This window comes from Phalacrocorax carbo, chromosome 5 (assembly GCF_963921805.1).
Source record: "Phalacrocorax carbo chromosome 5, bPhaCar2.1, whole genome shotgun sequence".
In the NCBI taxonomy this organism is placed as follows: Eukaryota; Metazoa; Chordata; class Aves; order Suliformes; family Phalacrocoracidae; genus Phalacrocorax; species Phalacrocorax carbo.
Genome location: NC_087517.1, coordinates 49,306,017 through 49,322,638, shown reverse-complemented (window position 1 = coordinate 49,322,638; position 16,622 = coordinate 49,306,017). Strand labels below are relative to the sequence as shown.

Genomic DNA, 16,622 nt, shown 5'->3' with positions numbered 1-16,622 from the left:
AATTAAGTCAATATCAGATCTAAGGAAATTCACATTTTTCTTTTTCTTGAATAGTCCATTATGTTATCTGATCTGGTGTGATCCTCCTTGCAGAGGAAGAGGGAAAGGCAATTGAAGGAAGTAAAGTGGACTCCCTAAGAAAAACATTTTCTACTTCTGAATTATCAAACAGAAATAAACAGGATGGCTCACCTGGAAGAAGCAAAGAAATGTGGGTGTCTCTTCCACTACAGATGCCAAATGAGACTGAGGTAATGGTTAACATTTGTCCATGTGGGCAAGCATCACATTCAAACAGATTAAAATATGGGGAGATATACTGTCCAAATGTTAGAGGCTAGTGGTATTTACCCCATCTGAGGCAAATATTTAAAATACTACCTAAGTGTGTAATGCTTACAGAGGCACCTGCAGGGATCATGTTTGGCAGTGGCATTTGCTCTACTGAAGAGCTGGCATAATCTAACTAATAAATAAGACGCCCTGCAAGGACCTTTGTAGTGCTTTCACTGAAGGCTGCAGTTAACAGTAGAGGTTGGCAAAAAGTAAAAAGTCTTGGAAGTATGGATGCCAGCATGCACAGATTTATTTTGTTTCTTGGGGTTTTTAGCAAGTACTGAATTCTGTATTACTGAAGCTAGATTGCTTCAGTTACCTAAAGCAAACAGTAGGAAGGCCAGAGGCATTTTTTAATCTTCTGAAACATAGGAGATTAGGGATTTAATGTGTAGGGACAGGAAAACAACAGACATCATCTGGAGAGACGGAGATGGAAATCTGAGTCTACTTGTTAAGAACTTATGCCCTCCTGCCTGAATAACAAATAACTAAGCTGCAATCTCGCCTGTACTCAAAAATTCCCTTCATTAAACTTTTTATTAAAGAAGAAGTAGCAGGGCATTTTGTGCAATACACAGAGCAGCATACTTAAGTGCCTTCAAATGATGGGCCTGCCAGGCCTCAGTCAAAGAGCACAAGCTGTCATTTTCCTCCCTGCTAGCACATGCCTTTGAGGTGGAATCAAGCAAGGCTTTTAAAACAATCACATTCTGTCAGTTCATTGTATAAAAATAACAACAAGAATCTTTTTGCCGTTTTTCTCATGAAGAATATGGTTGCCTCGTTGGGATAGACTGCCTTTGGGTGTCTTACTCTAGCCACTTTGTATTGGCTTTCTGCCCCATAAAGCAATGTGCAACTTCCATTATCTTTTATTTAATGGAACATCTTAATACTTGTCTTTGTTGCTACAGAAAAAAGTTTCAGGCATGGCTGCACATTTTTGTCACATTAGCAGTTTAAGAAACAAACACAGTAATAGTAGAATGCATCAGAAAAATTGCTAGCGTCCTAGCAGGAAGAGGCTGTAGCACAGCAAGTTGGCCACTGTAACCTTTAAGCCTGCCCTGAGGAAAGGGAAGAAGGAAAAAAACTGCTCTTGAAAACAATGTTTCTGTTCTAAATGCTGCTTTTTAGGCATGTTATGATTACTTGCACTGTTCCAGTTGATTCAGTTTGGTCCCATGTAGGATTTCAGAGGATTACCTGCATACATTCTATTTTCAGGAGCATTGCATTCAATTTTTTAAAAATCTTAGAAACACCATAAAGGATCTGTATGTGTAAATCAGTAGGAGATTCGACTGTGATTTTTGTTCTGTTTTGTGCATATAAGTATTTCTGCCTATCTGTCTACAGACAGTAATGAATGAGAGCCGGAAAGCTGGTGGCTCTGATGGAAATGATCTCAGTCTGTCTGAAGGAGTGAAGGTGAGGTTTTATTTTCTTTGAAGTGGGGATTATGAGTAGAATATGACTGATTTTTGCTTTATTCATTTGCAGAGTACTTGGGATTTGTTGATGTATTTCTTTTCCGTCAGTGGGACCATCCAAATTTTTTTTCAAATATTAATAAGGATGTATTTTTAAAGTGTAAAGATTATGTAAGTGTTGATGAGAATGGTATCAAATCAGGTTGGAAAAAATTATCTAAGAGCATCTCTAATTACTGAATGGAAACACGGAAGACTACCCAGTGCATGCAGTAAAACCTCCGTGGTAACACTATTTGCACATAGGCTGGGAAAGGCCTTCCACTCTCACCCCCTGCATCTACTCAGAGTGCTACCTGAAATAAGAAACCTCCTTTCTTGTGGAATGTTTTAGATAGTTTTGCCTGTTTTGAAGGGACATCAGCCTGAAAAAACAGTAGTGCAATGTCCCAGATGAAGTACTAAAAATTTAATAATTCTTAGCTTTTTTATTTCCCATTCAGTTCACCATTAGTATCAAAACAGAAGGACCAAGCTGTACTTTGCCTACAGCATGTATTGCCTTTGTGCTATATGCAGTGAGCTTTGCAAAACTGCAGAGTAACTTATCATGTATCTTTTTCCTATGAAAATATTTTACTTCTCCATCTTCCCACTAAGTTCCTGTATACCTTGAGCTCCTTTCCCATGGCTCTAGTTGATATGCAGCAATTTTGGCACCAATTCTTTGCCTATACTTAAAAGTATTTCCTTTGGGTTACACATTTCAAATAAAATTCATATGCTTTCTTGGAAAAATACAGGGGAGAATGGAGGAAATAAAGGAGGCAATGTATTGCTTTTTTGCTTTGCTCTAGATTGCACTATAAGAAATTGAATTAATACATTTTAATCTATTTTCCAATTTTGGTTTTTATGGCAGGTGGACAAGTGCTTAGATTTGGAGGATATAGACACAGGCGAAGAGACATGCAGTGGTAGGTTCCCCCCACTTCATATTCATTGTTACTGTCTGTCTTTGGATGCAAGAGTATGGACATTGTTTAAAGCACCATTTCTCCTCAAAAAAATATGTTCTTCCTCAGCTTTTCTATTGCTAGAAAATTCCCCAAATTGCACAAATTCCCCAAAAGAAAGTACTCATTTCCTTGCTCTAAGAGGTAATGAGATAATAAATTATAAGGAATATTTATTATACTGTGTCCTGGTTGGCAGGTTGGTTTTTTTCAAGATTTTTTCAGAATTACAGTACAATTCTTGATAGCAACATTTCTACATTTTTCTGCACTTCTATTTTGTACTAAAATTATTTTGTTTACAACAGAAGTAATGTGGGTGCTAAGAGAGAGTTCTATAAAGTGGAAATATTTAATGAAAATGTTGTCCCTACCTATTAAAATTATTTCATCCTGGTCTTAAAATAGATCAGACTAATTCTGAATTCACAGTGAACTTCTTTAAGAATTCCAGTTATAAGCATTTTGAGTTATGCTGAACTGTTCCATATATCTATAATAATTTTAACTGTCCCACCCCTAAAAAGTAAATAGAAACCTAGTATCTGTAGTTATTTGTCTATCATCGGTGCTTGTGTGGTCTTTATTACCACCAGAATTTACAACCTTTTAGTGATTAAATATATTTCCCTCATCTATACCTGTGACTGCACAAAGAAACCAAGCCACACAGATTAAGGGATTTGCCTAAGGTCACTGAAAGAAGCTGTTACAGTTAACAGTACCTTGGTTATTGCCGTTTGATTAGACTGTCTAACCCATTAAAGATTTGATTATGTGTATCTGTATGTGCAGAATTCCTATGAAGTCAGAGGGCTTAGAGGCTTTCAGTTGATGAGTATTTGGGGCTTGGCTGTAACTCACAAGAAAATAATAAACCATCATAAATCAGGTTTACAGCAAATATTCTTTCTCCAACCTGGGCATTTCAGGCATGAGGGAGTAAGATTGCAGTCCTGTATCAGGTACAGACATCAGAGATTTCTTCTGAGTACAGTGTTCATATGTGCCCATTTTTCCTTTTGTAGGACATTGTTCTATGTTTATGTTTTAAATTCTGGTAATAGCTATTAAAAAACAAAATGGGGCTTACTGGCAGAAGCCTGAACCCTCATTTCACTTGTATAGTAATGAAATGAGAATTGTCTACATCTAGTTCATGGAAGGATTGTTAGGTATCTCTAGTTCAAAACAGACCACAATTTGGATGATGAGAAATAAGCCCAACACTAAAATGCCAAGCAGGGCAGTGAGAAGAGGTCTGCCAGAGCTTGGGGATAGCTCACCACTTTCTGGACCATGCCAGACCTTGCCTCTCTCTCTCCAGGCTTTTCAGTCATTTCTGTATATTTGTGTCTGTGCAAGAGTAAATGTTAATCATATATGTTTAAAAACCCCTAGTAGAACAGACTGCATTTGAATAAGATAAGAATTACAAAAATTATCATCTGCTTCTACTGTCTGAATAGCACTTTATGCAAGTCACATTGGGAAAACCTTTCAGTTAGTGCCTTTATTGGTGGTTATAAAAACAATAAACATAACATTATACCACCACTACTGTAGATTATCAGTGTGCTAACTACTTGCTTTTTACATGACATTTGATTTGGCTTTCAGTCTCTGCTCTCCTCAGCCCTTCCCATGAGAGAGCACTTCCTGCACAAACTCCCTGCACAGACTGCCTCAGTGCAGAAATAAGTCATATCAACCCCTAAGCAATCAACAGTACTCAATAACAATATTAAGCATTTAGATTGTATTTTATAACGTTGAAACACTGCATAGCCAGAAGCTAGTTATTCCTTCTAAACTCTGTAAGGAAAGTGAACAGCATCCAAATTTATATCCGGGAAACCCACAGTCTGGGTCTTGCCCAGGGCTTCTTCAGTGGAAGATTGTTGTTGAATCAGGATGAAAAATTTCACCTTGACTCCTGTTGTGGTTTAACCCCAGCCAGCAACTAAGTACCACACAGCTGCTTGCTCACTCATGCCCCCCGCTCCCCGGTACGACTGGGGAGAGAATTGGAAGAGTAAAAGTGAGAAAGCTCATGGGCTGAGATAAAAACAGTTGAATAGGTAAAGCAAAAGCTGTGTGTGTGAGCAAAGCAAAACAAGGAATTAATTCACTCCTTCCCTTCGGCAGGCAGGTGCTCATCCGTCTCCGGGAAAGCAGGGCTCCATCACGCCTAATGGTTACTGGGGAAGACAAACACCGTAACAGACACTGAATGTCCCTCACTTCCTTCTTCTTCCTCCAGCTTTATATGTGGAGCATGACGTCATATGACACGGAATATCCCTTGGGTCAGTTGGGGTCAGCTGTCCCAGCTGTGTCCCCTCCCAGCTTCTTGGACACTCCCAGCCCACTCGCTGGTGGGGTGGGGTGAGAGGCAGAAAAGGCCTTGGCTCTGTGTAAGCCCTGCTCGGCAGTAACTGAAACATCCCTGTATTATCACCACTGTTTCCAGCACAAATCCAAAACATCGCCCCATATTAGCTACTGTGAAGAAAATTATCCCAGCTGAAAGCAGCACAACTCCTAAGTGCAGAAAACGGGATTTATGGTTTGATAGTTGTCTTACATGTCAAAATCCACTTGATAGGCTTCATAATAAGAGAGGTGTAATCTCACTCCTCTAGAAACCATAGCAACAAAATGCAAGTTAAAATATAAAATGGTGTTGCTTCTATTGTTTGTAATAATAAAGTAACATAAAATAATATCTCTATTGACCACTTTAATAAAGGATTAATTCTGAAGAATTCCAGTTAGTTTATAAGTGAGGCATAATGTGACACAAATTTGAAAGTCATTCTGTTGCTGGTCTTTTTAAATGCTGCAACCTGTATATCAGAACAAATGATAAATTTAAGAGTTTGTATCGGCAAAACAAGCGAGGACACCCAGTGAAAAATGTCATACCTTGCTAGTATAATTACGACAAGCTTTTATCTCTACTTGTTATTGGCAACAGTTCAGCATCTCTGTACTTCATTTAGCTTTAAAGGGCAGATCAGTTAGCTGAGTTAGCAACTGTACATTAATACAATAAATATTCACACCTAAGGGGAAGCGGCTCAAAGTTGACAGTGTGAAAAGCATGACAGAAAATAGGTGTTAAAACATCCTGTCTAAATCAATGCTTTTTGGGAGATGTCCTGGGAAAATCTTTCTAATAGGTTTTTCTTTTTTTTCCCCCAACTTATTTTCCTAAATCCAATGTCTTTTAACGTGTAAATGAATACAGCTGCTTCTTACAAAAAAAAAAAAAGCAGCCCATAGATTTGGCCAGTATGCAAATTCATTGTAGCTATTTTCATTAGACAGCACTGGGCTGAAAGCCCAAAACTAGGGCAATGTTCTGCATTGTGGAACTTTGGCACAGTAAACCATGATTGGCAAAGTCAAATTGCTGCCCTAAACCATAGCATCGTCTAGAGTCAGCATGTGTATGGTGGACTGTTTAGTCGCTCCTTCTCACTGAATTTAATCTGTAACTCTTAAGTAGTTTAAGGCAACAATAGAGATGATCAGGCTTTATCAAGGGATGGATGGAGAATGCCTAGTACCTATGTTCTGGCAACAGAATTCCTTTCCAGGACTGGTAACAAATCACTTGCTGCAGGGCTTGAAGTATAGTTAGGTAATAATAAGTAGTATTTGTATAAATTACAAAATATGTAAAAAGCGTGCCTAGAGACCTTGAGTGTGCTATTTTTTTAAATACAAGAGAAAATGAAAATAGGACTAATTAAATGTATGGGTGAGGCTGCATAGGCAAGGATATCAGAGTCTCATCATAATCTGGCTTGGAGCCCTGAGGTACTGTAAACTTGCCCACAGAGGTTGAGGAGAACCCAAGTTACTCAGTTACTTTGAAGCTGAGCCTAAGCATAGCTATTTAATTATTTAAATAATTCTTTAGGCAAATTATGCCAATATCTGTTATTTTCCATAATCTACATCTTTCCATTTATATTTTGAGCCTATATTTACATCTAGAAAAATCATGTTGAGGAAGAGGATTCAGAGTTAAATTCTGTTGATTTTTTCAAACTTGGGGCTCCTCCCAGCTGGTGAATCTCTCTTTTTTCTTCTCCAGTCTCTGCAAACCATTTAGTACTGCCTTGAGATGGTTTCACACTAGGCAGCTCTTCGGGGCTAACAGCCTGAATCCTGAGAATCAGAGGACACAGCAAAATTTAGCTTTTAAGCTTTTTTCGTTATCACTACCTCCCTCCTCAGCTCCTCATCAACAGCATTTTTGTGAAATTCAGCATCTGAAAGCAGTAAAACATGTGTTAGTGTATCTATAGCTGGACACCTTTTGGCTACAGGAAAGCTAAAGATTTAGGCAAGACTGAACTTCTCTCTTGAAAGTTCAAATCAGGTTTGTGGCAACAGATTATTTTTTTCTATACTTATAATTAACATCAATAGTACGGAATGAGCAGAAACTCCCAACTCAGCAGTGTTCAGATTTTGTGGGTCTATCATGTGGGGAGGGACTAAAGAGAAGAGAATTGATCAGTTTCCAAAAACACCCTCATTAAAGTATACTAGACTTGTGTAAAATCATCAGAGTTCACTACCATATCATGCAGGAAGTTGATTCTTCATGGTACGAGGAGAGGTGCATTTCAAAAAACTCTTCTCAGATTTTTTGATAGCAGTGCCTGCTCAGTTATCTCTATATATGGTGCCATTGGCAGTATCCAAGGCTTTCGTGTTGTTAATTAATCACCTCCACAGAGAACATAATTATCAGCTTAATTAGGATCATCATCCGCTAGTGCTGTAGCATCAGCCTAAACCAGCTGTGAGGTACTGGCTAGAACTTAGAGTAGCCTACAGTTCCTTTGGGAGCTCCCACTGAGAAGGAGGACTGTCAAAACTCCCTAATTTTTCTCTCTGAAGGAGTTTCTTGATTAAACATTATCAGGAAAAGCTGCATTTACTGATTAGACTTTCATATGCTGTCATGCAGCCAGGATAGAGAGACAAAGCTCGTTTCTGGCATGTCTACTGGCAAACAAAGGTCGATTACCACATTCTTACAGGGTGATTGAAGGGAATTTGAAACATTGTTTGCATTACTAACGAGCCTTAAAATAGTGGAATTGACTTTCTGAGTAAGACAAGCACTTCTAGCTAAAAGCAAAAATAAATTTCCTTCTGTTGCCCTAATTTTTAAGAGTTGTCTTTCTGTGCCATTGCCAGACTGTTGCATAACAGTGCTTCTTCCTCGTCTTCTTTCTGCAGATTTGCCAGTTGTGAAGTGGGGAAAGCTCTTAGTACAGAAATCATCAGTGTTTATATCAGGAGGTGATACAAACCTCCTGATGTCCAGGCTTTCCTTCCTTCAGTGAGGGTATATCTTTAGGGTACAAGTTTGAAACAACAGCAGAAGATGCCATTGCCTTTAAATGATCATTCTGTTCTACAAATAGTTTTGACCGAGTTTATGAAAGATTGGAAAAAAGCAGTTGCAGAGCATGTAAAGACATAGCATGTATACCTGTGGACTGCACTGTTCTTTTCAGAAAGCTTTCTCGTATAACTGATGCAGAATAAGATTAGATGCTGTGCTGAGAACAAGTACTGAAAGCACATTGGTGACAAGAGAGAGATATAAGCAAGCAAAAGAATAAGGACGAAAAATGGAAACAACTTATATGTGAATCATGAACTAAAAGACAAAAACCCAGGAATGAGATACCCAAGGGAATTAATTGAGCTCTTTTAAAAAGAAAATTCTACTGGCTTCGAAATAGTATACAATTCCCAGAAGAAAACCAAATGAAGAATTTGATCATGGATTTTTTACAGAGACTTAGCTAGGAAATCATTGTTTTCAAATGCATATTTACAGCAGAACGAGAGGTCTGTGACTGCACTACTGTGGTAAAAGTGTGCAGGTAGAAGTAAATCGCCACTTCTTCCTTTTCACTGTGGCTTTATGTACCGTCTTGTTGGTTCCATTAACTAACATTTAAGCAATGCTTTGAAAATTTATTCTGAGATTTCAAGAGGACATCAAGCTACTAAAATGTAGCATAAAGCTGTAAAGAAACTTATGTATCAGCCAGAAAAAATAGTAGGTAGATTTACATAATCCTTCGACTAAATTGCAAGACATATGGTCCCCTGAAGTTCCATCATAAAAACATTACTGAGACAAGATGGACACATCTGTGCTGTAACAGAGCTGAGACTGATTCATGTTAAAAGATATTTCTAAACCTAAGGCATATCCTTCTGGGCTGTCACAGAAAGCAAACCCACTGTTCCCAGTATGAACATTTTGCTTAAGTATGTAAAGGAAAAGTGATTGAGAAAGTCTGTGCATTTGTGGACTGTGGACCAAATCCTGCCTGTGTGGAAAGGGTATATGTTCCTGTGTCCCAGATATAGGGAAGTTCTCTCAAGTACTGTACCTCTTTTTGGAAACCTCAGGGAGGAACAAACATCCATGAAATATTCTTGGACAAGAGAGTCATCTGGCACTGTAGTGGGAGCTATTAGTACGTCTACCAGGTATTTTTACTTAATGTTCAGGAGAGTCATGTTAAGGTGCTTTGCAAAGATTCTTTATACCCAGTGTACAGGTGGTGAAACTCTAGCAAAAGAGAATTGAATGACAATGCCCAGCTAATCAGTGGCAAGACCAGGATTCAGGCTGGTATTTTGTAACACCTACTGCAAACATCTCTGCTAAGGACCTTCCTTCTTCGTTGTGAAAGAGATTAATCTAATCCCAGGTGTTCTCTGAGTTTAGGAGTGTCTACATCCAGATTTTTAATTCAGTGTCCTCAAGAAAGAAGAGCTACCTGTGTGTTTCCAACCAAGTTTGATTTTTCCTTAGCATAGTGTATTTTATTTTACAGATTTTAGCTCAGGACTGCATGGATCTGTTTTAAAGATAGGTGCCTATATTATATATTTTGCAACAGTACAGCACACTTTGACTAAAAAGCCTGTGCCTGTGTCTGCGCTACAGAATTTTACGCAGGATTTTGCTAAGTTATACAGTGAATGGAAGGGTAAAGCTGACTATTTTTTATTCAGCAGGGTCATTAGTTCTCCCAGGAGAAGTGGAACAGACAGTGACTTACTGTACACCATTCTTTGATAAGCCTGTTCAGCTGAGGTTCAGAACCTTGTCAGTTCCACAGCCATTGGACAGCAAAGCCCAAGAGGTATGAAGTCAGATTTATTTATTTAAGTCAGATTTATTTATTTAAACATTGGGGCTTTGGAGTGGGTGTTTTTACCTATTGGCTTCTAATATTATTTCCACAAGAACAAGAGGGAGATAGATGCAGTGTGTGGAACAAATCACATTATTAATTTTTAAATTATTAATGAATTCTTAAATACATTTACATTTGAGATAAACACTCTAATAGAAAGGTACTATTTTATCTTGCACACTGCTACTATATAATCCTACAATTTCAAAACGTGTACTTGAGTACTTCAAACTGTATGTGGGCTTTTTAATATTTAACTGGTGTAAGTCACCGGGTATTCAAGTAAACTCTTGCACTTCCTGCCCTTTAAACAAATCATTGCTTTCGTAGAATGATGGGCCAATTAAATTTCCAGTGATCTCATCATCTAACAACCTCCTGCAGTCCTCATTGGGCTGAATATGGGAATCGTCTTCTGCAATAAGGAGGTAGTGAATGATCTCTTTAACGTGACATTTAAAAGGAAAAAGGGTTTTAGAATATATTGTGATCAGAATTGGGATTTGTCCTCTTGGAAATTAGTAGTAGCAAGATGCTGCTGAGCATCTTTGTTGTCTAGGTCTGGTGTGGAGAGGTTTGCATTATGGAGTCTGAGTCTTTTAATCAGACAATCAATACAAGCTTTAATTTAGAATTGCCATTTTCCCCCAGAATTTCAGTTCTTTTCAAACTGGAACAGAAGGTGTGGATTACTCACAGGCTTATAGTCAGCATGAGCATTAACTTTTGGGGATGTTCCTAAGGCAGAGAACTCGTCACCACTTCTTTCTCCTGCCTGATCATTGTAATAGAAGCTGAAGTTAGCTTCTGGCTAAAATGGGCCATTTTGATAGTTTCATATGCTTATTGATGTCCTGTGAGGCTTAAATCAAGTTTATAAATGACGCGTGACCAGTGAAGGATTGAAGTAATAGCAGTGCATATGGTGCCTCCTTTCCTGAGCTCAATTGTGTTTAGTTCTTTGCAATAAACTCTTTACTGTGAGGAACAAGCCTGCTTTTGGAAAAAGTAAATGTTCTAAAATGACCTTTCAAGCTTTAATACCTACCATTCTGTGAATAAAAATACTAACTCCTTTTCCCTAAGGATTGACATAATTCAAGGTTTTTACCTTGAGAAATATCCATTGGCAGACACAAAAAACCCCCTAGAATTAGGTTTTATAGTTTTGTCATTTGATAACTTCTGTATAAAACCAAAGAAGGATGGTTGTAGCAGCCTGCAGTGTTCCTAAAGGATTGCATATGACTCCTTATAATTAATGAAAAATAGATGAAGATCCCACTGCATGCAAAACCCATTTCCATTTGAGGAAAAGTTGGGTTATGAAAGAGAAACTGAATATTATTACATTGATTAAGGGTTGCTGCATTTTTCAAAAAGAATGACTTAGGATTTTCACAATCATTTGGTTGGTTCCTGGCTACTCAAGATGAGGGCAGTCTTTCCTCTAAATTATACACATATTTGTGCCTTCATTTAGATAATATAACTGTCGCCTGATTTTTACGACTGTCAAGACTGAAAAGGTCCATTTTAAAATCCTTCACTGCTTCAGATTGTCCTAGCCTTGAAAATTAAGTCTTGCATTGCTTATGATGGGGCTCATTTAGAAAGAGAAAAAGGTTTTCCCTGGAATAGAATCATAGAATCATTAAGGTTGGAAAAGACCCTTAAGGTCATTAAGTCCAACTGTAAACCTAACACTGCCAAGTCTACCACTAAACCATGTCCCTAAGTGCCACATCTATGTGCCTTTTAAATACCTACAGGGATGGTGAGTCAACCACCTCTCTGGACAGCCTGTTCCAAAGCTTGATAACCCTTTTGGTTAAGAAATTTTTCCTAATATCCAATCTAAACCTCTCCTGATGCAACTTGAGGCCATTTTCTCTCATACTATTGCTTGTCACTTGGGAAAAAAGGCCAACCCCCACCTCACTACAACCTCCTTTCAGGTCTCCACTGAGCCTCCTCTTCTCCAGGCTAAACAACCCCAGTTCCCTCAACCTCTCCTCATAAGACCTGCTCTCCAGACCCTTCACCAGCTTCATTGCCCTTCTTTGGAGACACTCCAGCACCTCAATGTCTTTCTTGTAGTGAGGGGCCCAAAACAGAACACAGGATTCGAGGTGTGGCCTCACCAGTGCCGAGTACAGGGGCACAATCACTTCCCTACCCCTGCTGGCCACACTATTCCTGATACAAGCCCGGATGCTGTTGGCCTTCTTGGCCACCTGGGCACACTGCTGCCTCATGTTCAGCTGGCTGTCGACCAGCACCCCCAGGTCCTTCTCTGCCGAGCAGCTCTGCAGCCACTCTTCCCCAAGCCTGTTGTTGTGACCCAAGTGCAGGAGCCAGCCCTTGGTCTTGTTGAACCTTGTACAACTGGCCTCGGCCCATCGATCCAGCCTGTCCAGATCCCTCTGCAGAGCCTTCCTACCCTTGAGCAGATCAACACTCCTGCCCAATTTGGTGTTGTCTGCAAACTTACTGAGGGTGCACTCAATCCTGTCATCCAGACCATTGATAGAGATATTAAAAATGACTGGCCCCAACACTGAGCCCTGGGGAACACCGTTTGTGACTGGCTGCCAGCTGGATTTAACTCCATTCACCCCAACTCTTTGGGCCCAGCCATCCAGCCAGTTTTTACCCAGTGAAGAGTACATCCATCCAAACCCTGAGCAGCCAATTTCTCCAGGGGAATGCTGTGGGAAATGGTGTCAAAAGCTTTACAGAAGTCCAGGTAAACAACATCCACAGCGTTTGCTTCATCCACTAAGTGGGTCACCTTGTTATAGAAGGAGATAAGGTTAGTCAAGCAGGACCTGCTTTTCATAAACCCATGCTGAGTGGGCCTGATCACCTGGTTGTCCTGTATGTGCCACATGATGGCACTCAAGATGATCTGCTTCATAACCTTCCCCAGCACCAAGGTCAGACTGACAGGCGTGTAGTTCCCCGGATCCTCCTTCTGGACCTTCTTGTTGATCGGGGTCACATTTGCTAGCCTCCAGTAAACTGGGATCTCCCCTGTTAACCAAGACAGCTGGTAAGTGATTGAAAGTGGCTTGGTGGGCTTTTTTGCCAGCTCCCTTAGTACTCTTGGCCCCACAGTCTTGTGTGTGTCTAAGTGCTGTAGCAGGTCACTAACCATTTCCCCTTGGATTATGCGGGCTTCATCCTGCTCCTTGTCTGTGTCCTCCAGCTCAGGCAGCTGGAGAAAAACTGGTCCTACTATTAAAGGTTGAGGAAAAGAAGGCATTAAGTACCTCAGCCTTTTCTTCATCCTTTGTCACTATGTTTTCGCCCGCATCCAATAAAGGATGGATATACCCCTTAGACTGCCTTTTGTTGTAAATGTATTTATGGAAACATTTTTTAATCATCTTTTACAGCAGTAGCCAGATTACGTTCTACTTGGGCTTTAGTACTTCTGATTTTCTCCCTGCATAGCCTCACGACACCTCCTGAGGTGCCTGCTCCTTCTTCCAAAGGTCATACACTCTCTTCTTTTTTTCCTAAGCTCCAGCCAAAGCTCTCTGTTCAGCCAGGCCAGTCTTCTTCCCTGCCTGATGTCTTTCATCACAGAGGGATGGCCTGTTCCTGTGCCTTTACGATTTCCTTCTTGAAGAATGCCCAGCTTTCTTGGACTCCTCTGGCCTTCAGGACCGCCTCCCAAGGGACTCTTGTCATCCAGGCTACTACACAGGCTAAAGTCTGCCCTCCTAGAGACATCCGTGCTTTGAAATGAGACTGTTTTCTGTCCATCAAAACAAATCTGATAGGGAAGGTCAACAGAATTTGACTGCCTAGTCGATTTTCATAAACAGTGTAGAACTGTTCCCTGGGAAAAATAAACAAGCTTAATAGTGGAATTCAAGATAACAGATATCTAGGCTATGAATATATTTCTGAAGGACTTTAGGGGAAGGTGTGTATCTCAGAACATATTGCTAGGGAAAATCTAAAAAGAGAAGCTCTGCTAAGACCCAGTGTATAACTTGGCTAATTGTTAAAGAACAACTTGCCTCCCTGAAAATGTTTTCTGTCAAAAGCCATTGGGAAGAGGCTTAGTGAATGACAGCAAATTATTTGTTTTGTCCACCAACGTTGTTTCATCTTTCTTCCCAGGTTTTAGACATAAATATATTCTTGGATTTCAGTATTGACAGTGCAGCATACATGACTTCCCACAGGCCACTGTAAATTGAAAGAGCATTCACTTCATGGTTGAAGTACATTACCATAGAACATTTACCTTCCCTATCCAGATATTTATTCTCTCCTTTATTTCTACTTACTACTTTCTTTAATAAAAGACAGAGTTTGGGTTTTTTTAATAAACAGTATATCTTAATGACTGCTTCCTAGGGTCTTTATTTGTTCTTGTTTCCCCTGCTTCATACATATGAGTGCAGTTGAATGCGTATTTTCCATCCATTTACTATAAACATGCATTCAAAGTGGGGTTCATCTCACCTAACTTCAGCTTTCAATTTCATCTAATTTAGTCCTTCTGTCATCAAGAGAGGGAGATAAGCATCTCCAGAAAATAGCTCATCCCGCTTGCTGTAGGCATTTGTCCTAAGATGTATAATATCTCTCTCCACAGGCTGACTCTCAGGCTGGGTCTTTTTTAGCTCATTAACAACCTTAATCTAGAAGCTTAATTTTTATATGGCTGGGATTAGGAAATTCAACCCTTCTACTCTCCATTGTTTGCCTTTAGTTTGAGCATTCAAAAAAGTATTTACAATGCCTATCATTTTATATTTATTTGTGGAATGGCAGCACCTATAACCTAAAATACAGCTTCCATTCAGTTCCTTTGGTTTAAGGTTTTACTGATAGGCCTCAGCAGAGGTTTGTTTCTGGTAAGTGCTATGCATAAATGCAATAAGAGCATGGAAGAACTTAAAGGCAGGATTGACTAAGTGAAAGGCGATGGAAGAGTTACATCTTCTCAGAGGCCAGTAAAGACACAGAGGTTGAGTGACTTGTCCAGAATGATGAAGCAGAAGTGTAAAATTGGTCAAGATTTATTGAGTCCCAGTCCGGTGCAAGACAAACTTTTTCTTCTGCCAAGTACCCCAGCGTATATTAAGTTTATATGAGATCATAGCATACATGCCTTCCGTCCCCCTTTTTTACTTATTGTTATTGAACTAGTTAGTTTTCCCTTGATTATACAGTGAAATCGTTGGTGAGTGTATGTGCCTCCTTTACATAATTTGAACAAGTAAATCATAGAGTGCCATAATTACACAGAAATAAAGGTTTTAGAAGGACAGAGACAAGCTGATCAGTTAACTGTAACTCCACACAGATTAATAAAAAGAACTCAGTTGCCAGTTTTTAATAGACTTTTCAAAGTCTCAACTTTAAGGTGCCCCATTCACAACATTACTTTGTAAAACAGCCTCTAGCAAAATACTTCAGTTATTAATATGAACATTACATTCTTTTGCCCTTTAATTTGGACATGCAGGAACTGTAAATGAAAATTATTTTTTCTTCACGGAGTAAATCACAGGAGCAATCTTAAGCAAACTGGCAGTTTTCTAATAGAGTAAAATTCTATTCCCAGAGAGCTCTCAAAAAGATTTCAATTAGATGTTAAATTAGGCACCTGAAATTCACATATTTCTCTCAGCTCCTTAGGCAAAAATAACAAGATAATAACTTGATCAGCTCAGAGGATTCAGTGTTCCATTGCAAAATGTCTTCCTTTTGAAATATATCAAAATTGCAGTTTGCAGTATAAAAATTTTAGATTGCTTGTCTGTGTGGGAGGTTGAAGTGAATGGCTTCTTGGGAGAAGAAGCAAAAAAAGAATCCCTAGTGCTTTGAGTACTCATTTGAGAGATGAAGCACACTGATAAATATGCAATGTGAATAAACTTTTCAAATGTGCAATGAGTGGGTAACAGTGAAGTTGGGTATGTTCTACTTTGGCATCTAATTTCAGTTGGGGTTGACTTTTTTAAACAAAAGTTTTTCCAGTATTTCTCTGCACATGCATAAAATGTTCCTGGAATGACATGAAGGTCAAGACAAGAGCATAGTAAATGTGTGTATACTTTTATAATTATGTTGGCAGAGGAAGAAGCAGAATCCCTATGAAGGCATACTCTGATTTAAACTCTTTGTAGCTTAGCTAAATATAATGTGGTAACAAATATTCATAGAATCATAGAATCATAGAATCATTAAGGTTGGAAAAGACCTCTAGGGTCATCAAGTCCAACTGTCAACCACCGTGTCTCCTAAACCATGCTGTGAAGTGCGACATCTAGATGTCTTTTAAATGCCTGCAGGGATGGTGAGTCAACCACCTCTCTGGACAGCCTAGTTCCAATGCCTGACCATTCTTTCAATAAAGACATTTTCCTTAATATCCAATCTAAACCTCTCCTGATGCAACTTGAGGCCGTTTCCTCTTATTCTATCACTAGTAACCTGGGAGAAGAGACCAACCCCCACCTCACTACAACCTCCTTTCAGGTAGTTGTAAAGAGTGATAAGGTCTCCCCTCAGCCTCCTCTTCTCCAGGCTAAACAACCCCAGTT

General features: G+C 39.3%; 1 protein-coding gene across 8 annotated transcripts in view; it reads left to right on the top strand.

Annotated features, from left to right (window-relative positions):
- IFTAP (intraflagellar transport associated protein) overlaps positions 1–16,622 on the top strand; it is a 56,295-nt gene that overhangs the window by 26,167 nt on the left and 13,506 nt on the right. For 5 of the 8 annotated variants that reach the window (XM_064452318.1, XM_064452322.1, XM_064452321.1 and 2 more), the window contains 4 exons: positions 94–251; positions 1,699–1,770; positions 2,695–2,749; positions 9,863–9,993. In XM_064452318.1, the coding sequence (XP_064308388.1) occupies positions 94–251; positions 1,699–1,770; positions 2,695–2,749; positions 9,863–9,993 (416 nt within the window). The other 3 variants (XM_064452326.1, XM_064452324.1, XM_064452323.1) reach the window with 3 other exon arrangements.